Below are 24547 nucleotides of genomic sequence, written 5' to 3'. Positions count from 1 at the left end.
TACCTGCCACCTTGAGAACGGGTGATTTATCTCATTCTGTTTCTTGCCTACCGATCAGTTTTCAACCCATGCCAGTATATTACTCTCTACTTCATATGCTTTTATGCCTACTGACCTTCCACTACTTTATTAAGGACCTTTTCAAAATCCAAAAAACACCTTTCCCTGAAATTCCCTCGTGTTTTTTTTTACTGGCTTGACAATTTTAAAAGCTAGATAAATACATGTAAAAACTGACTAATACAATCCATTTTAATTACGTTTATTAACAGCAATTTTGTCTAATGCAGTGATACACTAACTAAAATGATCTCATTGGTACATTAATATTTTCAGGTAGGTTTGTCATGCTGATAAGTACCGCCACGGGAGCGCAAGTTGTGAAACTATTGGTCTCGTACTGGCTGTCATTTTCAGGGTGGGCATTGATTTGAGATACCTGCTGCTGGCCAGGGCCAGGTCCGACATGGCAACCACCGCCCACACCTCACCAACGCCTCCGCGAGCTCGGCCAACGGAAGCGCGGGCACGAGCTGTGGCAAGCTGAGTTCAGGGGGCGCGCATGCACAGGTGAAACCGAGGCTGGGTTTCCGGGGAGGCTTACGTCATCGGGTAACAAAGTCCGGAGTTTGGTGCAGGTCGTCGGGAGGTGGTGGAGTCGGAGTTCGACACACACGTAGCCGCCATTAGTACGGACGGCAGCAGTGAGGGGGCGAGATCCCAGGAATTGGGCGCACGTCCGGGGTTCATCCTGGGTGTTCCCACGCATACCCCCCCCCCCCCCACCACTTAGCCTGAGTCGCTGTCCTTCGGAAACGAACGAACACCCGCTGCCGAAACGGCCGGGGAAACGTTGCTGCGAAAATGATCAAGACTCACCATCGTACGTCTTCCAAATGCCTGGAGACTGTAGAGGTGAAGAGCAAGGTGTGTGAGTGACCTGTACAGTGTCTGGCGAAATCGGGGCGGGTAAAGGAGTGGGGAAGGTTAGTGAAGCCGTCGATGCAAGAGTGGCGTTAGGTCCAAAATCCTCGTTAATACCCGTGTTGGCGCAGGATCTGTGACCAGTGCTGTCGCGGCCAGGGTTCAATCGGCTGGTCAGACGCAGGCCTGATTCATTTTCAGAGATTTTGGGCATTATTTCTTCATTCCACTTGTTTCACTATTCAGGTTCTGTAGGAAGTTAACTCAATCCAATGCATATCAAATTATTTCCTGCAGCGATTTTTTTGGTTGTAAATGTAATTTCTTTTAATTCTGCTAAGCAACTTGTGAAAAAAAAACTGTAAGACAGTAGTGTGGTTTGTAAATGCCAACCCAAAGCAATTAGTAAAGTAATTCAGATACTCGAAACTGAGAGTGTTCCCTGAAGGGTGGTGCGGCAAACCCATCTAAAATGGAAAGGTGATTATAATTATCTGGGTGCGCGTTAAAATTGACCCTGAAATTGCATAATATTAATCTGTTGCATAATTTCGCTAGTGACTTACTGCAAACTTTTTATTTGAACATCATTTTCAGTTGTAAGCTTTTTCAAAACAATTTGAATGTTGTAATTTGGCAGTTATCATGCAGCACAGGTTGAATACTGAAAAGTACACGACAATTCTCTAGACCGTTCCAGTTATTTTTTTCATGTGAATATGTTGATGATAAAATTATATGTACTATATTGTCCCCACATTGGAATTAGTATCTTAGGGGCTGATGTCCAGAACGAATATAGTTATGGTTTCAATCAATCGTGGTTACACATAACTTGACATGCTGTCCTGATGAAAGGCTTCAGCCTGAAACGTCAACAATTGACTGGCAGTTGCTAGTGGAACTGAGTTCCTTTAGTCTAGGAGGTCGTTAATTCACCGTATCACTTGTCAAGTTGAATATGTAAAGCAAAAACTTATGATTTTAAATTTAGCAAAAAGAAAATACAAAACTACCTTGATAAATTAGAACTGGAATCAAACCAAGCAGTGTTAATCCAACTTCTTTATGATGCTGCTTTTAGGCTTTCCAAGTTTCTGTTATGTTGCTAGTTAGGTGAACATATTGAGCTGACTTTTGCTCTGTTAAATCTCATCTTTGAATGAAGTTCTCAGTATAAGTTGCAGGTAACTTGTATTTGGTTTTACTTGCTGCAAACCTAGGATATTTATTCCTTTAAAATTCAAATAGTTTCTTTGAAGAACGTGTTAATGAAATAGTTAAATTTTGTGGTGGGAAATTGAATGCTTTGCATTCTTTATTTCAACTAAATTATGACACCATGCAGATTTGCAAAAACTATTCGCCTTGCTTGCATCAGAGCCTGCTCCTCGCTAATGTTAGATCAACCACTATAACTGGTTCTGATTCATGACAAATACCTTTTTTATAACTATTAAAGAGGAATTGTGGGTTTTCTGGATTTCTTTCAGTCCCATGTTTTTAGTTAGAATTTCACCTTTTGGGGGAAAATCACAGGAGTATGAAAATATATGAATCCATTCAAACTTGTTGAATTGTCTGCTTAAAGGAATATTGATTTGCAGTTGTTTGAAATTTATGAATTTAGTTAAAGCATTTATTTGTATTTTTAAAAAATTTCTTAACCACTGTCTTGAAAATGAGCAAAAGTTTGCTATCCTAAATGTCTCTATGAAACCTCTGTTAGGTACAAAGTAATGATGTGCAGGCTGGCCAAACAAGCAAGTGTGTATATATTCTTTTTAACTAAATGCATTCTACTGAATTCATTGGGATCCCTCTCTTGCAGATGGTATTTGTGATTTGTAACAATATTACTTTTAAAATGATGCAATTGGAATTTGATAGATTGTCTTCTGAAAATGGTCAAATTATATAGCTGAAAATGTTTGCTTTTTCTCCTCTCCCCCCCCCCCCCCCACCCTTCACTAACTTAGTTTGGGGCTGAATTTCGACGATTTTCTCTGGATCGATCAAAACCTGGAAAGTTTGAAGAGTTTTATGGATTATTACAGCATGTCCACCGAATTCCAAATGTTGATGTTTTGGTTGGATATGCTGACATTCATGGAGACTTGTTACCAATAAACAATGATGATAACTATCTGAAGGCAATCAAGACAGCAAACCCACTCCTCAGAGTATTTCTGCAAAGAAAGGGTAAGAAAACTTTTTATAAGATATGTATTATGTTTCTAGAGATAAATATGATCAAAATACAGAAACTAAAAAACTTTTAAATCATAGACATAAGAAAAAAATAGTCTTAAGTGTGTTTTGGGTGATGTATATTTCTGAGCGTTAACAAAGATGTACGAAATATTTCTGTTTTAATGCTCCTGCAAGCCTATGTATGCTGTGTTACGAAAATAGAATGTAAGATTTAATATATTCCTGTTTGGTAGCTTCTGTCATTGGGTGATTTGTGGTTTGACATTTTCTGTTGCCTCATTATTTGTAATCCTTTTAAATTGCATTTATGATTTCATTTCTATATTTGTGAGGCTGTAACGAGTTTGAAGGTTCCTATAGGCTGAAATGCTTGATCTTTGTTTAAACAAAAAAACACTAAAAGTCTTTAAGATATGATGAAAGTTCAATTTTGTACTTACTGTGGTATTATTAGCATTAATAGTATTTTAACAACCTGTCACGTCTTGTTAGTAGAATCTTATAGTATCTCATAAATTGCCCTAATTTATGGTGAAAACCTGCAGGTATATTGTTTTTTATTTTAATTGCATTTAGGCATCTTGTCCAATGGAGAAAATCCTAAAACTTCAACAAACTGTTCTCAGCTTTGCTGCTCTCCTTGACATGCATATGTGGGGGTGGGGGTGGGGGTGGGGGTGTACAGGTTTTGGTGTAGTTGTAGTGTCTTGTTGGGACAATGCTTGCAACATATTCTCTATTTCTAAGGATGGGTGTACCTGCCATGAATGTACTAGATTACTTTTTGAGTTGGTGGGAAGATGATGGTCTTCCAATGAAGAGATTGGGTTAGTTATTTGTATGGGTGAAAAGACATGGCACCACAGAATTGTAACAAGGTGTGTAGGATTTCTGCTAGCTCTGAATAAGTTTAATATCCTCATGTTGAGTTGTTGGCCTTGTACCCTTGGAACAGAACTTTATCTTAAGAAATGTAACACATCATATGTGTCCCAACCATTATGTCCATTTTAATTATATAATTGTAGTGTTCAGAATTCAGTAATGTTTGCCTTTAAAAATGCAGAATAAAAAATTGCACTGACTTGAATTGGATTTTTTTTTAGCAATATTAAGTATCTTCAGTGTTATATTTTCCAAGACAGAAGTTTCAGCTTTGATTTGGTTAGTGTAACCAAATGAAGGAGAGAAGGAAGCTGCTATTTTCATCCCCTAAGTTCAGAGTTCCAGTGCCTAGCTTGCCATCACCCTGGAAAAAAAACTTTAACATTTGGATAGTGGTCCAAAGGAGTTCAGTAGTGCCCCATTTTAGCAGCATATCTGTGGCAAACAGGTGTACTAAAGTTTTTTTTGCACTGTAAAATTTTGACATCAGGAGCAGAACCTGAGCGATGTCCTTGTTTATAAAATACTTCAAATATCATTTTTTATATATTCTAACTCTTTTATAAATAAACCAGGCACATTTTAACTGGTCAACCTGCCTTACAAGATTTTAAAGACTTTCCCTAAAGATACCTTAATGTTTTTGTTCACGTGTTATTAGTTGTATTTTCTTTCCTTATTGATACTTTCAAAGACCAACACTTCCCTTTCTTCCTTCAGTTCCACTTATTGTGGTCCTGTCTATCATGTAGTATCTTCTACGAATAGTTTCACTTCAACTACAAATTTTATTATGCCGTTCACCCAATCTGTATGATAGAATTTTTATTTCCATAAAAGGACTCTTGTTCATCCGTTCATCTTCATCTCCATCCCCAGGGACTTCCTGGGTGCAACATTTGACCCTATGCCTCTTGCCACCTGGTAGTCTGCAATCCAACAGCATGAGCATTGACGTAATCAATTTCAAGTAACCCATGCCTCCTCCGTTCCTTTCTCTCTCCTCTTGATCAGTCCAGCTTCCCTTTCCATACACATCCAGTTTCTTTCCCTTGTCCCTTCCCCCACTATTTGCCTTTCCTTTCTTATCGGATACCATAATTTGCAGTCCTTGGATTTTGCTATCACTTCTCAGCCTCTGTTGCTATCTTCACCCCTCCTTTTCTTTTCTCCCACATGGCTACATGTGCTCATTAGCCTCCTCTACACGTGAATAGACCTACCATTTGACAGTTTTTTGCTCTCCCCGGATCGCTTTACTCTCTTGGTCCTGAGGCAGTCTCAAATCAAACTTTAACTATCCTTTTGCCTCCATAGATGCTACTTGACCTGCTGAATTCCTCCGGTCTGTTTTTTGCTTCAGAACGCAGAACCTGTGGTCTCTTGCCCAGCCTTTTCTCTGTTTTTCGAGCAATTGCGCATTTGTAGTATTCATGACGTCAGCTAATAGCATTAATCAGGACACAAGGAAATCTGTAGTTGCTGGAAATTCAAGCAACACACACAGAAATTGCTGGTGAACGCTGCAGGTCAGGCAGCATCTATAAGAAGAGGTACAGTCAACGTTTCGGGCCAGGACCCTTCGTCAGGACTAACTGAAAGAAGAGGTAATAAGAGATTTGAAAATTGGAGGGGGAGATCCGAAATGATAGGAGAAGACAGGAAGGGAGGGGTGGATCTACGAGCTCGAGAAGGGAGAGGGTCATGGGATGGGAAGCCTGGGGAGAAAGGGAAGGGGGGAGGGGAGCCCAGAGGGTGGAGAGCAGGCATGGAGTTATAGTGAAAGGAACAGAGGGTGAAAAAGAGAGAAGAAAAAAGGGGGGGGGAATTAAAAAATATATAAAATAAATAAGGGATGGGGTGTGAAGGGGAGGAGAGGCATTAACGGAAGTTAGAGAAGTCAATATTCATGCCATCAGGTTGGAGGCTACCCAGACAGAATATAAGGTGTTGTTCCTCCAACCTGAGTGTGGCTTCATCTTGACAGTAGAGGAGGCCGTGGATAGACATATCAGAATGGGAATGGGACGTGGAATTAGAATGTGTGGGCTGTGGATAGACATATCAGAATTGGAAGCTGTTCTACACATTTTAATTCCACGTCCCATTCCCATTCTGATGTTCCTTCTCCACCCCTCCCCTCCTGCCTTCTCCTATCATTTCGGATCTCCCCTTCCCACTTTCAAGTCCCTTACTATCTCTTCTTTTAGTTAGTCCTGACGAAGGGTCCCGGCCCGAAACGTCGACTGTACCTCTTCCTATAGATGCTGCCTGGCCTGCTGCGTTCACCAGCACTTTTTGTGTGTAGCATTAATCAGGAATTTAGCTAAGGAAGACCAGTTTGTGATGATACTAGTTTGCTTTTCCACAAGGCATAGTGTGGCTGGCATTCAGATTTCTTATTGTGGTTTCAACCTTTTAAAACAAAAAGTGACAATATTTTTGTATAAATGGTGAAATATACAAAATTCAGCAAGCTATGATCTACTTCATATCCTGCTGCTGGCTGAGGGCTGTACTGTCTTACCAGGTCTAGTTTAAAATTAGATTAATGATCCTGAAGCTACATGCAAAGGGATTTGTGCATTGGAGTTAATGGAATAAACATCTTTTTCCCTAGTTTTAACTTGGCTGTTGTATGTGCTAAGAGAGGATGCGTCCCAGAGTATACCTATTATTCTGGTAAACTTATCTTTTGAAATAGCTTTCTTTCGACCTGGGAATCCAATTTTCATTGTGTCTTAAATGTAATGTTACATTTATCTTTTGCGGTGTTTTATTTCATTGGTTTCTTGTATATGAAGGAACGATGTATTAAATATGGTTTACTGCCCAAGTTCAAAAAGCATTCATGTTAGTTGGGTATCCTTTTGATTGTTTGCAGATGCATGTTAAGAAACGTTCCTTATGGCATTGGAAATGTACTTTATAAGGGACTGTTTTTGTTTTATTTAAAACAGTGGGTAACCTGGAATGTTAGGACTTGGATTTATGTTTAGCTTCTACTTTAGATCTTAATTACCTTTAGTCAATTATTCAAAATGTCCATTGTTTCAGTATGTGATAGATTGTAGATGGTGGATTTGGGACATGGGTTAACCGATTTTTTTTTGGTGGAACTCTTAAAGAACAAAAACTGATCAGGAAATCTACTGGGATTCCCTTCATTTATTTGGGAGACTAAGCCACTTAATTGGGGAAGGAGGATGTTGCCAAGGAAGTTCTAACTAGCATCAGTCGCGCACACTTGCATGGCCATTAGATAAAACACCATGCGTCAAGGCAAATAGTTTTCAAATAGCGACAGTTGTATGTGTTTGTGTTCAGAAAGTAGAGATTTTTGTCACTGATAATTGGTAAGAAATAAAGCAGTAAGGCAATTCAGAACTGTTTCACTGATTTCAAGCATTCAGGCTTGTAGGTGCCAGAAATGGCCAGGAGTGAAAATGAAACAATTTCACTACTTCAGCAAGTTAGGAACGATGAAGAATTTGAGAGTATCAGCAATCATCTTGAATATTACTTTTGGTTCCAACTGGATACTCAGTTCTCACCTATGGTATGGGTCACCAGTGCATCTCATAGTCTGGTGAGGTAGGAACTTGCCTGTCCTAGCGTGAAGTCAGCTCCAGCAGACTGGATGAATTAGATCTACAGTGAGATCCAATGGCCAAGAAGGCAGTACTGCAATGTTCAGTGGAGAGTGAAGGATGTGATGAGGCACAGAAGAAGTCATGGTCATCCACTACAACCAAGGAAGACCCCAGTTGTGATGATTACTCGTACCACTGGGTACGAAATCTAAGGTTAGGTGAGTGTATTTACCCCAGTGCAATGGCTTTTCCACTTTAAAAAGTCTCCTGCACGGGTTTCCTGTGATTGTTGGATACGACAGACAACCACCAGTAGTATTAATAGTGTTTTGTGTTTCATTTAAATATAATTTGTTACTCAGTTAAATGGTAATTTGTCTTATTTATACCTTTTTAACTACTTCCATGAAACTTCACTAATTGAGGCAGCCATTTAATTATGCCAAAATGTACTGGTCCCAATTAATCGGAATCCACTATATTTACATAGTTTTCATTTACACATTACAATTAATGTTCCTTTCGGTTCTTGGTCTATGGTTGCTGTTTGGTATCTTGATTAGTTTGTTATGTATGAATTTAGCTAGAATTTTAGTAAACCATTTACAATTATGAACATCGTACCTACATTGAATCCTGTGTTTACAGTATTTGTGCTATGTAGTGAGTTTGTTGACAGAAGTCTACTGTGGAGCATTGGCTGAGCCTTTACTATTTTTTTTTGAGTGCCACTAACTTTTTGTAGTCTTGTTGCCAGCTTGACTGAAATTGTGAACAAAAGCAATGATTAGTAAGTTTGGTGCCTATGAACAAATAGATAAAGGTTATGAAATAGTTATTACAGTTTAGTAGCATAACATTAGAACCTAAGTTGAGACCTTTGTGTATGTGTGCTGTCCTATGTAGCTCCTGAGATATAGACTGCCTGCAATGGATGTCTTAAGCACTGTATGATGTCTTTACAAAATCCTCCATCTCTACAAATAAGATAAGTGAATCACTGTCTTTTAGGCCAAAGTCTCCAGCACTGAAGCCTAATGACACTCATTTTCCTCTGATTAGGCAGACCATGTGTCTTGCATGCTGATACCAGTATCTCAAAACAATATCGCTCTGTTTTGAGCTCTGTCACCACAGGAGACCTTCATATGAACAAAATATAAAATTTAAGGTTATATTTGCTTCCTTGGCAAAAGTGTAATATACCCAGAGTTGTGGGAATTCCTGATACATAACTGCTCAAACTTTTGGATGAGAACAGGATGGCATTGAAAATTCTTGTCCACTCATTAGTATACTGTAAGAGGCAGGAGTGCACCAACGGCTCCTCCCCCTGTGGCAGTGTTTGTTAGTTGTACATTGACCTTACCGGCCTCCATAAAACCCACAATTCTGGAGTAGAAGCAAATCATCCTTTTTCCCTGGAGTTTTCTTGACAAAGAAGGTCTGGTGTAAGGCGCTAACAATGAACTATTGGTAATATGACAAGAATTATGTAGAAAGAATTTTCACTTCAATAGAAGACTAGATCTCAAACTGCAGATGAATCAATGTGACTACATTATTCAAGCTTTGGTTTGGGGGAGGGTGGATTGATTTCTGGCATTTGTTCTATGTAGTACTGCCAACTCTTTAGTGCTCTCTCTCCTCTCGCACTGATTCAGAAATGCAATTCACTTCAATGCAAGGGAGATGAAAGTTACAGTAATTGTGTATCTAATTGTAGGTTATTGTGTTCATTTTTATTACATTATCATTAAGTGGGGTTTGTAAGTGTTCGTTCAGGAAGTATTCAGTCTTCAAAATATTTTGAATTTAATGATTACTGAGGACCTTGTTTTCACTTTCAAGAAAGAGCAGCTAAGGAGAAACTCCTTGTATTTTGCACAAGGTTACAAGATATGGTGGAAGCAACTAAGTCAAAATTTTGTGCACTTGAATTTTAGTACCAAAAGAGGGTAATCTTTATCCTTTTAAAATGTTATTCCTGAGTTACATGTTGCATTGCTGATTCCAATGAAAAGGAAGAGTACTTGCATTTAAATGGTTATGGAGGCCTTCAGAATACCTGACTTCATTAGCTGATACATGGAATATAAGAGGAGGGTAGGTTGTGATAAGCATCTACAAAACTAGCTGGACCACGGTGATAGCACGGTGTATACTTCTGTTCACTTCACTACTGAAAGGTGTGCTATAACTAGTTCCTGAAGACTTTGTGGACAGGATGGTGATTTTTTTCGTTAGAAGTGATTAGCTTGGCTGAGGTTTTCTTTGGAACAAGGGATAAACAAGCACTATCTGAGAGACTACTAGATCTGACTATTTGTGTCATATTTAATTCAGGCCAATAATTTTAGTGTTTCATTTTCAAATATGTTTGAGATTATGATATTTATGATGAGTGGTGAAGTTATTCCATCATCCAGGGGGGAAAAAAGAGTAAGAATAAGCCTTTTTTAAAAAAAAAACTTCAAGGCAATCTGTTGAATATCGGCTGTGGGAGGCAAACTGACATGGACTGTTTAAAAGCAAAGTATGTTTAACCAATTTGATTTTTTTTTTGGAATAATGCACAGAGTGAGAGTAATGCAAGCTGTGTGGTGTTATGGATTTCCAGATGGTTTTGATAAGGTGCCATGTAATGGCTTTATTAATGAAGTTGAAGCACATTCATAGCACTGTATATTGGTTAATAATTACAGTCATGATGAACTAGTGATTTTTTTCTTTGGAATGGAGGAAGTTGAAAGCTTGTGTTTCTCAGAGATCCGTATTTGGGCCACTGTTTTAATCTTTGTTAATAATCCTAGGTTTGGGGTGTCTTAATTTTTTAATTTGTGATTGTAATAAAACTTGGTAGTAAATTGCAGCAGAATATAAATGTACTGCTGGGATGGGTGGATGTAAGGCATTCAGTTTTTAATGCAGAGAAAAATGGTGCTTTTCTCCTTGAGAAGGAGAGGCATACACAATTTTAGGCTTGATCAAATGAGACTCTGGGAGAAAAAAGGCCGTGAAGTTGTGCAGAATTGTAGTTGACTCTGTTCACCGCATTATGAAATATGTATGAAGCATTTAAGATGGTCCAGAACAGATTTACAAGAATATTTCCTGCATTGGACAACCAGAAGTACAAACAGATCAGAAAGGCCAGGGTGTTGTCTTCAGAGGGCTGATAGAGATTTAACATAGGGGTTCCCAACGTTTTTTATGTCATGTACCAATACCGTTAGGCAAGGAGTCCATGATGGGAACCACCGATAATGAAAGTGTATAAAATGATGAGGATCTTGAAGGAAAAGGATGTTGGCAGGCTGTTTCCATTGATGAGACTACAGATATATGGGTTTGGGTTTGCAAGGGTCTTTCAGGTTAGAGCAGAAAATGGTGAGTCATATCTTAACGTTGGCAGTTTATGGTGTACACACTACTAAGGGTGCAAAATGTTGTATGTTAGTGTTTCAAAACTTGTGCAAATTTGTACGATGCATGGAGTCTGCAAGAAAGGCCAACAGTTAGCATTAATTGGCAGAGCTGATGCTAAAGAGTGCAAAGCATAATCTGCAGAAAAATCTAGCCTCTGCATCCAACACATCATTCTCTGCAACATCCACCATCTTCAACAGGATCCTACGACCAAACACATCTTTACCTTCCTCCACCCACCATTCTCCACTTTCTGCAGGGATCCTGATTCCCTCGTCCATTCGTACCTCCTTACTAATGTCCCTCCTGGCACATAACCCTGTAAGTGACAGAAGTGCTATACCTGCCTGTTCACCTTCTCACATGCCTCCATTCAGGACTCCAAACAGTCCTTCCAGGTGATACAACACTTCACCTGTGAATCTCTTGGGGCCATCTATTGTACCTGGTGCTCTCGATGCGGCCTCTATCAGTGAGACCTGATGTAAATTGAGGGATTGCTTTGTCAAGCAGCTCCACTCCACCTGCCAAAAGCGGAATTTGCCAGTGGCCAATCATTTTAATTCCTATGCCATCCCTATTCTGACATGTTGGCCCAAGGTCGCCTCTTTTGCCATGATGAGGCCACTCTCAGGATGGAGGAGCAACACCTTGTATTCTGTCTAGGTAGCTGCCAACCTGATGGCATGAACATTAATTTCTCTTTTCAGTAATTTTTTCCCCTCACCCTTCCATCTTCTTCAATTCTTCACTGACCTCCTTACCTCTTCCCTTCACCTGCCTATCACCTCCCATTAGCACCCCTCCTCCTTTCATTTCTCCCATGGGCCACTGTCCTCCTATAAGATTCCTTCTCCCGCCCTTTCCCACCTTCCTGGCTTCACCTATCATCTTCCAGCGAGTGCTCTTTCCCCCTCCCCCTCCCCCCACCTTCTTCCCCTTTCAGCCTTCATTGCTGGGGGAGAAGCTCCATTCAGTGCAGGTTGGCACCTAGATTGTATCCTTGATAATGAATTACCTGACTAGCAAACCACAGATTGTGTGAATTCATAGCTGTGTGTCAGACATGGCTATAAACAGCACTGGAGCTCCTCATCAGCCTATACTGGTTCCCTTCCTGCTTACTCTGTATACCTTGGACTTTAGATTCAACACTGAGTCATGTCATCTGTAGGAATTCTCTGATGACTCAGTAATAGTTGGTGTATAAAGAGAGGACAGGAGGATGAATGCAGGGTCCCGGTGGAAGACTTTGTCAAATGGTTCAAGCTGAATCATCTACACGTCAGCATCAATAAGACAAAGGAGATGTTGCTGGACTTTAAGAAAACCAAACCTGCACGACTCCCTGTTACAATTGATGGTGAGAACCTACAAGTACCTAGGGGTGCACCTGGATGACAGACTTGAGTGGAACACCAATACAGAGGCTGTGTCCAAGATGGACCAGAGTCGCCTCTACTTCTTGGGGAGCCTCTGTTCTTTTGGAGTATGCAAGCCTCTCCTTCATATGTTCTACTAGTCCATTGTTGCCAATACAATCTTCTATGATGTGGTGTGCTGGGACCATGGCATCAACAAACTGATTGGAAAGGCTGGCTCTGTTATGGAGCCAATATGGACAGACTGGAAGCTGTGGTAAAACAAAGAATCTTTCTGAAAATCTTTGCAATTCTGGACAATGTTTCTCACCTTGTGCATGCCACCTTGGCTGAAAAGAGGAACAGTTTCAGTAAGAGTCTAAGATAACTGCGCTGCTCCAAAGAGTGCTACATGAGGTTATTCTTGCCCTTGGCCATTAGGCTCTATAATGAGTCAGCCTATGCTGGAGAAGTGATGACCACCTCCTGTTAGACTGTTATTAACCTCTGTTGACCAGAGCTCTGTTTAAGCTCTGTTCAGCTCTGTTTACCACACCCTACTATCATGTGCACCATTACTATATAGGTGTCCCCCGCTTTTCAAACATTCGCTTTACGAAACCTCATTGTTACAAAAGATCTACATTAGTACCCTATTTTTGCTTTCAGAAGGTGCTTTCACTGTTACGAAAAAAAAATTCAGCGTGCGATAAAAGACAGCGCGCCCTGAGCGGCCACTCTCCCCCGGATTCTCTCCGGCATTGCTTAAACACGAGCCTGTGAGCAGCCATTTGCAAGATGAGTTCTATGGTATCGGAAAAGCCTGAAAGAGCTCGTGAGGGTGTTACGCTTACAGTAAAACTAGACATAATTAAGCGTTTTGATCGTGGTGAACGAAGTAAGGACAACATGAGTTTGGTTTGTGGAAGTTGACGAAGATGATGTTGAAGAGGTTTTGGCATCCCATCACCAAGAACTGACAGATGAAGAGCTGATGCAATTGGAAGAAAAAAGGATAACAATCGAAACCGAATGAGTAATGATAAAGTACGACTTTAATTTTGAAAGGGTACATCGGTTTAGGGGATATTTGCAGGATGGTTTGAGTCCTTATTAAAGAACTGTCATAGAAAAATGTGTGAGGCTCAGCAGTCAAGCAAGCCTTCCACATCAGCCACAGCAGATGACGAACTTCGACATCGAGGCGGGCAGTCATAGGAGAAGATGAGCTGCCTGCTCTAATGGAAACAGGTGACGAGATGACACCCCAGTGACCCACCACCCCAACCCCCAGCCCACGGACAGATACCGATTTGTGGAGAGTGCAAAGGTAGCCAGGAGGCACACAGCACATCTTTAAGAAAAAAGCCGAAATAAACATGCTAATTAATTAGGTGCCGCCGACACGTAATTGACGGCCCAGATCAGAGACGACGCAATCGGACGGCGGGGGAAACCTGTATAATATTACAGTATTTGCACTGCCATCTTATCAGTGTGAACTTGGAAATCTTGTAATCTTTGACTTGGAAATCTTGTACATCTTCTTAAGGTAACTTATTTTTTATTCCTTCTTCTAATACTTGTATATCTGTGCATTTGTAATGCTATTTTGACACTGTAATTTTTTGGTGGTCCATAAAAGTAACTATCTTTCTTGTCCTGAAGAAGGATCTTGGTGCTAAACACATTTTGATTATTCACTTCCATTGATGCTGCTTGACCTGAGTTCAGTCAGCATTTTGTGTGTATTTCTCTAGATTTCAAGCATCTGCAGAATCTCGTGTGTTTATGATCTGCAGAGGAAGTCAGTAGCTTTATTGATAATTCTGGTAGCTTTACTTTACACACTGATTTTAGGCATGAGTGGGCTGTGCAGTGTGATATTTCATTTGACTGTATTCTATATGCTGTAAAGAAATGTTAACTTCAGGAGGACACAGAGCGACCACTCTCCGCTGAACATCGACGACTCCTCCGTAGAGATTGTTAAGAGTACCAAATTTCTTGGTGTTCACCTGGTCACCTGGTCCCTCAACACCAGCTCCATAGCAAAGAAAGCCCAGCAGTGTCTCAACTTTCTGGGAAGGCTGGGAAAAGTCCATCTCCCACCCCCCTCCCACCCCATCCTCACCACATTCTACAGAGGTTGTATTGAGAGCATCCTGAGCAGCTGCATCACTGGGTGGTTCGGAAATTGCACCATCCCGGATCACAAGACCCTGCAGTGGATAGTGTGGTCAGCTGGGAAGATTATCGGGGTTTCTCGTCCCGCCATTACAGACATTTAAACCACACGCTGTATCCGTAAAGCAAGCAGCATTATGAAGGACCCCATGCACCCCTCATACAAACTTTTCTCCCTCCTGCCATCTGGCAAAAGGCACCGAAGCATTCGGGCTTTCACGACCAGACTATGTAACAGTTTCTTCCCCCAAGCTATCAGACTCCTCAATACCCAGAGCCTGGACTGACACCAACCTACTGCCCTCTATTGTGCCTATTGTCTTGTTTATTATTTATTGTAATGCCTGCACTGTCTTGTGCACTTTTTGCAGTCCTGGGTAGGTCGGTAGTCTAGTGTAGTTTTTGTGTTGTTTTACGTAGTTCAGTGTAGTTTTAGTATTGTTTCATGTAGTACCATGGTCCTGAAAAACGTCTCATTTTTACTGTGTACTGTACCAGTAGTTATGGTCGAAATGACAATAAAAAGTAATGACTTGACTTGTGGACATTGAGTATATTTAAAGCAGTGGTTGAAAGGTTCTTGATTAGAAATGGTGTCAAAGGTTACGAGAAGGCAGAAGAATGAGGTTGAGAAGGATAACAAATCAGCCATGATGGAATGGCAGAGCAGACTCAGTGGGCCGAGTGGTTTAATTCTGCACCCATGTCTTTGATAAGGCTCTTCCCCATTTAAATTGCACTCGTGCTAAACCCAATTTCAACTACTTTTATTTGCATTGCTCTCCTGAACAGCCTCATCTACATCTGTTTGATGGATTAAATGCTACTGACTGTAGGATCCAGGCACCCTGTCAACACCTTGTGCAACTAGTTTCCAGCAATGGCTCACATTCATAAGGACAAAGTGCAGATTGCTCGCCAGGCCAGGACTTGCGCCAATTCACAGGCAGCTTCTCTATATCGACATGTAAGTCATTCACAACCAGAAGGGTAAGGGTTACAGCAGTTTCCTGGCAGAGCTGTACACAGCCTACAGAAATACAGGTGGATGCGTGTGATATGGTGAGCTGTGGCTTTTACTTGTGAGCATAATGAATCAGTGCTGCAAAGAAATTGTAGTGTAGCCTGCAAGCTGCTTAGTTCAAGAGCAATTAGAGATGGACAATAAACCCTCGCTAATCAGTAATGCCACATCATATGAAAGGATTTAAAAACAAGAAAAAATTCAGAATACTTCATTTGATAATCCAATTGTCAAACTCAAAAATAACACTCTCATCCTTGAAACAACATTACCCTTTAAAAACCACAACCAAAATTACCTGACATCTTAATTATAATCTCAAAGACCTATAACTAGTTGCCTGGGTAACAGCGACCATTGTCTAAAACAGTGATCCTAAGGTCACATTTCTATCAGTATTTCGCGAATCAGTGAACTTGACAAACAGACTAAAAAGGACATTTTTCAATTTTTCCCTCAATATACTTTAATATCCAGCAGAAATTTAAGTGTAAGCACGGCATTAAATGTTTAAAGATTTGTGGTGATAAGCATCTGCTGATCATGAAACAGCAGAGAAATTTATTCAGTTTGCCAAGATCTTTGATGAAACTCCTAACACTGATCAGCTACATCAGTAAATGTGCATGATGAACGAGTGTAAGACAAAAGTACTGCTTGCTGATAGCACATAAATTCAGATTTGGGAATGATGACGATGACAAACACCATGACTGTCCTTCATCTGGGCAGCCAAGGTAGTGATTGCTGTTAAAATATTAAATAAAACTACATTCAAGGTACATGTATAAGCTGTGTATATATAATATACAATAAATAGATTTTGTGTTTAGACCATCCCCAAGGTATTTTATTATATAGAATGCAAATATTCCAATCTGAAACACTTCTGGCTGGCCCAAACATTTTAGATAAGGGGTGGTCAACTTGTAGTCCAAAATTTGCTTTGAAGCGGCTATTACAGTCACCTGAAATAACTGAGTGTTAAGGTTCCCCTTTGTTCTAGTACAGTGGATTATGGTTAATTGTAACATATCCAGATCAGTACATATTGGCCTCATTAAGCGGCTGTCCCAATTAGCTGAAGTTTCATAGAAACAGTTAAATGGCAGTTTGTCTTTTTATCCCTTTTAACTGTTTCCATGAAAAAGGGATAAAAAGACAAACTGCCATTTAACTGAGTAACAAATTACATAATTAAATGCAGAATACTCCTACATTTTTATAAAACTATATTAGTTCCTAATAGTTATTGACAGAAGAATTCATCCAATGTACACTGCTGCTTTTGACTGTAAATGAACAAAATCAACACACACTGAATGCAGATAATGGACTGCCTTCATTGCCTTCCTGCATAAAGCCAAAATAAAAAAAAATATTAATTATCGCTGATTTTGAATCTGTGTTTGTTAGCCCAAACAGATAACATAACATAACAAGTGTGGTGAAGTGTCTAATGGTCACACAAGTGCATGTGACTGATGCTAGTTTAAAAATTGCTTGGCAACAGTTTTCTGTCCCAATTCAGTGGCAAGGTGTCCCAAGTAAACGAAGGGAATCCTGGCTATTTTCTCAATTAGTTTTTGTACTTCAAGAGTTATCCCAAATAAGCAACTGTCCCAATTAACCTGAATCCACTGTACTTCGAATTTTTTGCCAAAAAATGCTGAAGCGGTTAGAGTAAGCATAGACAAGAGAATTTTATCTGCTTGAAATCCTGAACAACACAAAAAGTGCTGGAGGAGGTCTGCAGGTCAGGCAATACCTGTGGAGGGAAAGAAACAGGCAACTCATGCCAAATGCTGGAGGAACTCAACAAGCTAGGCAACATCTATGGAAAAGAGTAAACAGTTAACTTTTCGGGCCAAGACCCTTCATCAGGACCTGTTTAGTGAATGGTAGGGGTGAACGGCATATTAAAGGTTGGGAACACTTCTCTACACCGTATTCCATCTGCCATTTCTTTGCCCATTCTTCCAATCTGTCCTGCAGACCTCCTGCTTCCTCAACGCTACCCGCTCCTCCACCTGTCTTTGTATCATCTGGAAACTTGGCCACAATGCCATCAATTCTATCATCCAAACAACTGTCATACAAGGTGAAAATAAGCAGTCCCAACACCAATCACTGTGAAACACCACTAGTCACTAACACCTAACCTGAAAAGGCCCCCCTTTATTCCCACTCTTTGCCTCCTGCTAGTCAGCCAATTGTCTGTCCATGCTAATAACTTTATTGTAATACAATAAGCTCTTTTTTTTGTTAAGCAGTGTCATGCGTGGCACCTTGTCAAAGGCTTCTGAAAATCCAAGTAAACAACATCCACTGACTGCTTTGTCTATATTGCTTGCTATTTCCTTGAAGAATTTCAACAGATTTGTCAGGCAAGATTTCCCCTTAAGGAAACCATGCTGATTTTGGGCTATTTTATCTTGTGCCCTCAAGTACACCAAAATCTCGTCATTAATGATGGACTCCAAAATCTTAGAATAGAAACATAGAAAACCTACAACACAATACAGGCCCTTCATCCTACAATGCTGTGCCAAATATACTTTAGAAATTACCTAGGGTTACCCATGGCCCTCTATTTTTCTAAGCTCCATGTACCTATCCAGGAGTTCCTTAAAAGACCCTATCGTATCTGCCTCCACCACCATTGCTGGCAGTCCATTCTATGCACTCACCACTCTCTGCGTTTTTTTTAAACTTACCCCTGACACCTCCTCTGCACTTACTTCCAAGCACCTTAAAACTGTGCCCTTTCGTGTTAGCTATTTCAGCCCTTGGAAAAAGCCTCTGACTATCCACACAATTTTCCCAACCACTGAAGTCAGGCTAACTGGTATATAATTTCCTTTCTTCTGTCTCCCTCACTTCCTAAAGAGTGGAGTGACATTTGCAGTCCTCTGAAGCCATTCTAGGATTTAGTGATTCTTGACCTTCCTCCACTATCCAATGAGATCAGACTCTCATTACAACAGCCATGGCTCTCTGGGAGAAAAATCTCTCTCCACTGATTCAGGCGGGTGGCCTCTACCTCTGAAAATATCAAGAATCAACTTTATTCGGCATATACGTTTGCTGTGATGTTTTGGTTAGGGTGTGTCGTGCAACAAAAAAAAATTCAACAATATATTATATAAAAGATAAAATTAGAGGCTAAAGTATGGATATGGAATAAAATGTGTAAATATATAAATAACAGCATGTATTTATAATGTAATCATTATAAAAATTGGCGTAGCGCACTGTGGGGTAATTGGATAGAAGGGTGTGGGGGTAGTAGCTCGAATGGGTGATCAGATTAATTGCCTCAGGTTGATGGTGTGAAGTTTCTGTTTTAATAGCCCTATGGTGCTTTTCATAAGGGAGAATATGCTCTTAATATTGGATTTCCTCCAGGTGGGGCGACATCTCAGCATCAACTATGTAACTCTGTCCAACTTCTAAACTCCCAGTCTTGTGCATTGAACCCTCTACCTCAGAACTGAGCCCAGGGAACTTTCTCTGCTCTGCATCTGATGAAGGTCAATTCCCCAAGAACAAGGCACCTTGACCCCTCCCCTCCCCTCCCCTCCCCTCCCCCCCCCACTTCTCACCCCTTCCTTCTCCCTCTAAGACACATTTTATAATCTCAATGACAGCATCTGTAGGATGAGAGATGACTTGATAGAGGTGCACAAGAGACTGGCTAATGGGATGGTGCATAATTTTAAGGTGACTGGAAGAAGGTATGGGGAGGGAGGACGTCAGATGTTTTTTTTTTACATAGGGCATGTTGGGTGCAGGGAACGCCCTGCCAGGGGTGCAGGTAGAGGCAGATAAGGGCATGTAAGAGACACTTTGATAGGCATGTGGATGATAGAAGAATGGAGGGCTATGGAGGAAGAAAGGATTAGATTTATCTTAGAGTAGGTTAAAAGGTCAGCACAACATCATGGGCTGAAGGGGCTGTACTACATTGTAATGTTCTATGGTCGAAACCCTGCTTTCTACTTTGGTCCATTGTTCTCTCCTATTAGATTACTTCTTCAGCCCTTTTACCTCTTCCACCTATCACCTCCCAGCTTCTTACATCAGCCCCCGCCCCATCCATACATTTTCTCCCCAACTACCTGGTCTCACTTATCACCTGCCAGCTTGTGTTCCTCCACTCCTGCTTCCACCCACTCACCTTATTCTGGCTACTGCTTCTTTCCTCTCTGGTACTAATGAAGGAACTCGGTCCAGAACATTGACTGTTTATTTCCCTCCTTCGATGCTGCCTTGCTACAAGTTTCTCTAAGTATTTATTGTACCTACATGTTAACTTTGGGATCCACATACAAAACTCACTAAGGACTCTGCATTACAAAATCTATTAATCTTTCTTAAAGCAATTCTGTATAAAAGTAGTTATTCTATACATCCACATTAAGTATGCACCTAGCCAGTTCTACAGTAGGTTATCTGTCTGCAAAATTAACTTTCCAGTATTTGTTTTCTGATTTTCGTATTCTATCTGCAGCCACTTTCTAACTTTTGGGGACTTCTGATCCAGCAAAGATGACTGTCACAAATACCAGAGGTTTCAATGGAAGGGACCTCTTTTACAATATCTTGCCAAAAGACTTTTGATTTTCGTAACTTTGGAATCTATGTTAATTGGTGATACATTTCATGAAATTGTAACTGACTGGTTTTCTTTATACACTTCATTCAGTTTGAAAGTGGAAACCAGCAGTTTGTTCTTTATCAAATCTACAAAGTGCACTTCTGTCTGCATTGCATTACTAGAATGGTAAACAGAAAACTGATTTGCTAGATTATGAGTGAATTTGTATGAAATGCTAACCTTGATATTCATTTTCTTGAAATGTATTCGCTTTACCATTTCAGCAGATATATTTGCTATTTTGGTAAATTTATCATGTATGGAAATGAGGTCTGCTATCGTAATTTCCATAAATACTAAAGGAATATCTGTTGATTTTGAACATAAAATGGTGTTTTTTGTTTTGCACTTTTTTTGCTATAGAGCATAATTTTGGTAAGAAATATCAATGTTTCAGTTTATAATTGACTTAATTTCATAATTTTATTTTTGTTTCCTGAGTGAAAATGAACCTTGTAGATCTCAAAGACTAGAATTTATCTTGCTAATGTACGCTAACATTTTCTGAAATTCTAAACTGAGGTTTGCTGAATCTAAATATAATGGATATGTAGTGGTCACTGAATTCGGCTACCTGTACTGTTAGTTTGCCAGCATCTCGTGATAGCATAGTAGCCAGTCAATATTGTTTTATGTGATCAATTGAGTTTTGGTGTATGTAATTTGTGCAACACTCTCTACAAGAATAAGGGCAGCAGGAGCAACTGTAACAGCTACTGTGGCATCTCTTTTCTCAGCGTTGTGGGGAAGTTTTTTGCTCGCGTCATCCTGAAGAGGCTCCAGCTGCTCGTAGAAAGGGTCTGTCCCAAGTCTCGGTGTAGGTTCAAAGCTGAGCAGTCCACTATTGACATGATCTTCTCCCTCAGGCAACTGCAAGAAAAGTGTAGAGAACAGCAGAAACCACTCTACATCGGCTTCGTCGATCTTACTAAGGCATTTGACCTTGTGAGCAGAAAGGGCCTCTTTGAGATCTTTGCCAAGATTGGTTGTCTCCCAGTCCTACTCCATATCATCAGGTCATTTCATGATGACATGAAGGGGACCATAGTGTTCAACGGCTCTAGATCAGAGTCCTGTAACAATCTCATTGGGGTAAAATGGGTGTGTCCTCATTACGACACTGTTAAGCATCTTCTTTGCAGTCCTGCTCAAATCCGCCTTTGAGGAGGCCACTGAGGGCATTTATCTCCATTCAAGATCAGACAGAAACCTGTTCAGCCTGTCAAGACTCAGAGCGAGGACCAAAGTGCAGATAAGGCTCCTCTGGAGACTTCCTGTTTGCCGATGATGCAGCTGTTGTAACTCACTCACAGCAGGAGCTGCATCTCTCATGACCCGCTTTGCGGAAGCCTGCAGAGAGTTCAGTCTGCGGAAGCCTGCAGAGAGTTCAGTCTGACTATCGGCCTGAAGAAGACACAGGTGATAGGGCAAGACATTGACGACAAGCCATCCGTTAACATTGTCAACTAGGAGCTGGAAGTCGTCCACGAACTCTCATACCTGGGCTCCACTATCTCGCATAACCAGCCACTCGAAAGTGAGATCAACAAGCACAACCTTCTCAAGGTTGACTAAGAGGGTCTGGGCCAATAACAGACTCACCATGAACACCAAAGTCCAGATGTACACAGCCTGTGTGCTGAGCATTTTATTCTACGTCAGTGAAACTTGGGCCCTGCACACAAAACAAGAGCAGCGACTCCACACTCTATATGCGCTGCCTCAGATGCATACTTGGTATCACCTGGGAAGACAAGGTTACCAACAACACAGTGCTAGGCCACGTCTTCCACATGGCAGATGGACGCATACCGAGGGACCTTTGGGGAGCTGGAATCTGGAAAGAGGCCAACCGGAAGACCCCCTGCGCTACAAGGACACCTGCAAGGCCTTGGTATTAGCACCAACATGTGGCAGTCACTGGGATCAGACAGGTGTCCCTGGAAGCAGGAGATGAAAAAGGTCTCTTGAGGTATAAGACCACTCTGATGCAGCAAGCAGAGAAAAAGAGAGCCCGCTGAAAGCTCCATGCCCAAGCCACCCAAGACATCAGAACTGCCTCAGCGTTCTCCTGTACACGGTGTGGCAAGGACTGTCACTCCCACATTGGACTCCACAGTCACAGCAGACGCTGCTTAACCCAGTCCACCAGAGGCACAAGCCCATGATCCCCTGGGATCGACGGATGCCTATATTACCATTTTGCAATTTTTTTGGGAGAAAATACTTCTATTGGTAAAGTCACCATAGTTTATTTTATCTGCTCTTTAAGCTGCCTTAACTTTTACTTACTAGACAATAGATCAGCATATTTCTTAATTTTTTTGGTGAATACTGGATGTCAATTTAACACTGATGTGAATCGTTGAGATCTTGTCATGCTTACACACAAATCTAGCTATTTTAAAATAATATGAAATTAAATATAAAGGACACGGTATGTAATTTTTGATGTAGATAATTTTTTAAATTATCTGTTGAATTTAATATTTTAGACATTTTGACATTGAGTATGGTAATTGAACTGCAAATATCAGTAGGTATATTTTACAAGAATACTTTTAAGGCATAATGTCAAGTGCTTTTGTTATTCTGCAATTGTATTTGAGAGGAAACGTATTTAAAAGTCACTATCCTAATGTGATTTCAGTGGATGAAAACTACTTAGACCAGAATGCCCAATTATCTTTCTAATCCTAGTTTGTCTTCTAGGTTTTTTTTTCAGTTGCAGACTTTGCTGAAAATCTACTTCAGCAAAGGTGATGAAAATACAACACAAGCTCACTCTGTTCTGAAAGTTCTTTATTGAATCAAGAACAAACCTACTTTTGAAATTGTAACGTTGGTTCCTAACCACTAGCAACTTTCTCCTAATATTGGCAATTCCAAGGTCACAAAGGATTTGCTTTTCTTTCTGTGAATTGAAGCTAGAGAGGAAGTACTTTTCAAGAATTAAATTTAGGTGGAATATTATTTTGCTTTGGAGAGTGCATTGATACAAATTATGGCAACATGTTGGAATAATTGACTTTTTCTAGTTTTTAAACTTAAAATCTGATCTCATCTGCCATTAAATCAGAGAGACTGCCCTTCCCTGCATAGACAGATTTAGGCTATTAGGCCATTGAATATTTCACATATGCAAGGTTGGCAAGCCATCACCCTGAAAGTATTTAGTATTTAATATTTTAACAGAATATTGCAGCATTAAGAAGTGCTGTTTATGCATCTGAAGCATTTCAGAGAAGGTATACTATATTATTATGCAGAATAGTTGGGTTTCCTTTTCTAGAAGGTTGGACAGGCTAATCCACTGGAGTTTGAAGAGTGAAGAGAGTAGAAGGATTCTTGGTAACTGGTGAAAAGTTAACAGGATTAGATAGAAGGATGGGCTTGAGGTTACATTGGATAAGCCATGCATCTACTAAATTGCAGAACAAGCTCAATGGGCAAATTGGCCTATTTTGTTCTATACATATGTAAGACACTGCCCTATTTGCATTCTCAGATATAAAAAATCAACTATCTTGATCATGAACAATATTGTTATCCCTGTATCTTGGCCCATATTTATCCATCTGTCCAAAAAAAAGATTTCACTGGTCGTTGTCACCTAACTTTTTAAAACAATTCCATTGCTTTAACTTTATAAGATTTCTCCTTTACAGTTAGCTGGGAATTTAATTGTTTTGCTACTGTCTGCAAAATCCAGATGTCATGGTCATTTCTCTGAAATTTGCTACAATGTATTACCAGTATTTTTGTACTTTTGTTAAAAATCGTCAGATTTCTATCATCTGCAGAACTTGACTAATGAATTCTAATTTCTTTATTGTGAGGATTTCCTCTGATAACACAAGACCAACTGGTCAGCTAAATTTCAGTATTTTGGGGTGAGAGTAGTTGGATCTGTGGATGATTTTGATCACTCTTTGTAATTTTTATTTCCCTCAGATGGCTTTCATTTAGAATAAGCTGATTGCATTTCTCATTTTCCTACTTTGTAGGCACGGAAGGAACAAAAAAAACTGAGCCGTTCTGGAGGTTAGAAAAAAGGATGTGCCACAGATTCACTGGTAGATGTAGAAGTGTAACACAGAAATGAGTCAGCAAACATGGAACATGTTTGTTTTATTGATGCTGTATAGTCCAGCAAAGCACTGATATGAAATGCTAAGTTCAGAAGGAACCAAAAATCATGGAATCTTGTGTTGGAAGATGCTTGAAGAAAATCCATTCAGATTTGATTATTCAGAGTCCAGCAGCAAAT

General features: G+C 40.2%; 1 protein-coding gene across 1 annotated transcript in view; it reads left to right on the top strand.

The window, feature by feature from the left end:
- Nucleotides 1-617: 617 nt before the first annotated feature.
- The window catches only part of LOC140186069 (partitioning defective 6 homolog beta-like), a 54810-nt gene continuing 30880 nt past the window's right edge, over nt 618-24547 (top strand). The window contains exons 1-2 of the mRNA XM_072239921.1: nt 618-927; nt 2904-3126. Coding sequence (XP_072096022.1) covers nt 865-927; nt 2904-3126 — 286 coding nt within the window. The 5' untranslated portion in view covers nt 618-864. The remainder of the gene's footprint in view (nt 928-2903; nt 3127-24547) is intronic.

This window comes from Mobula birostris, chromosome 2 (assembly GCF_030028105.1).
Source record: "Mobula birostris isolate sMobBir1 chromosome 2, sMobBir1.hap1, whole genome shotgun sequence".
Classification (NCBI taxonomy): Eukaryota; Metazoa; Chordata; class Chondrichthyes; order Myliobatiformes; family Myliobatidae; genus Mobula; species Mobula birostris.
The sequence above is the reverse complement of the archived record's forward strand: the minus strand, read 5'-3'. Positions and strand labels throughout refer to the sequence as shown.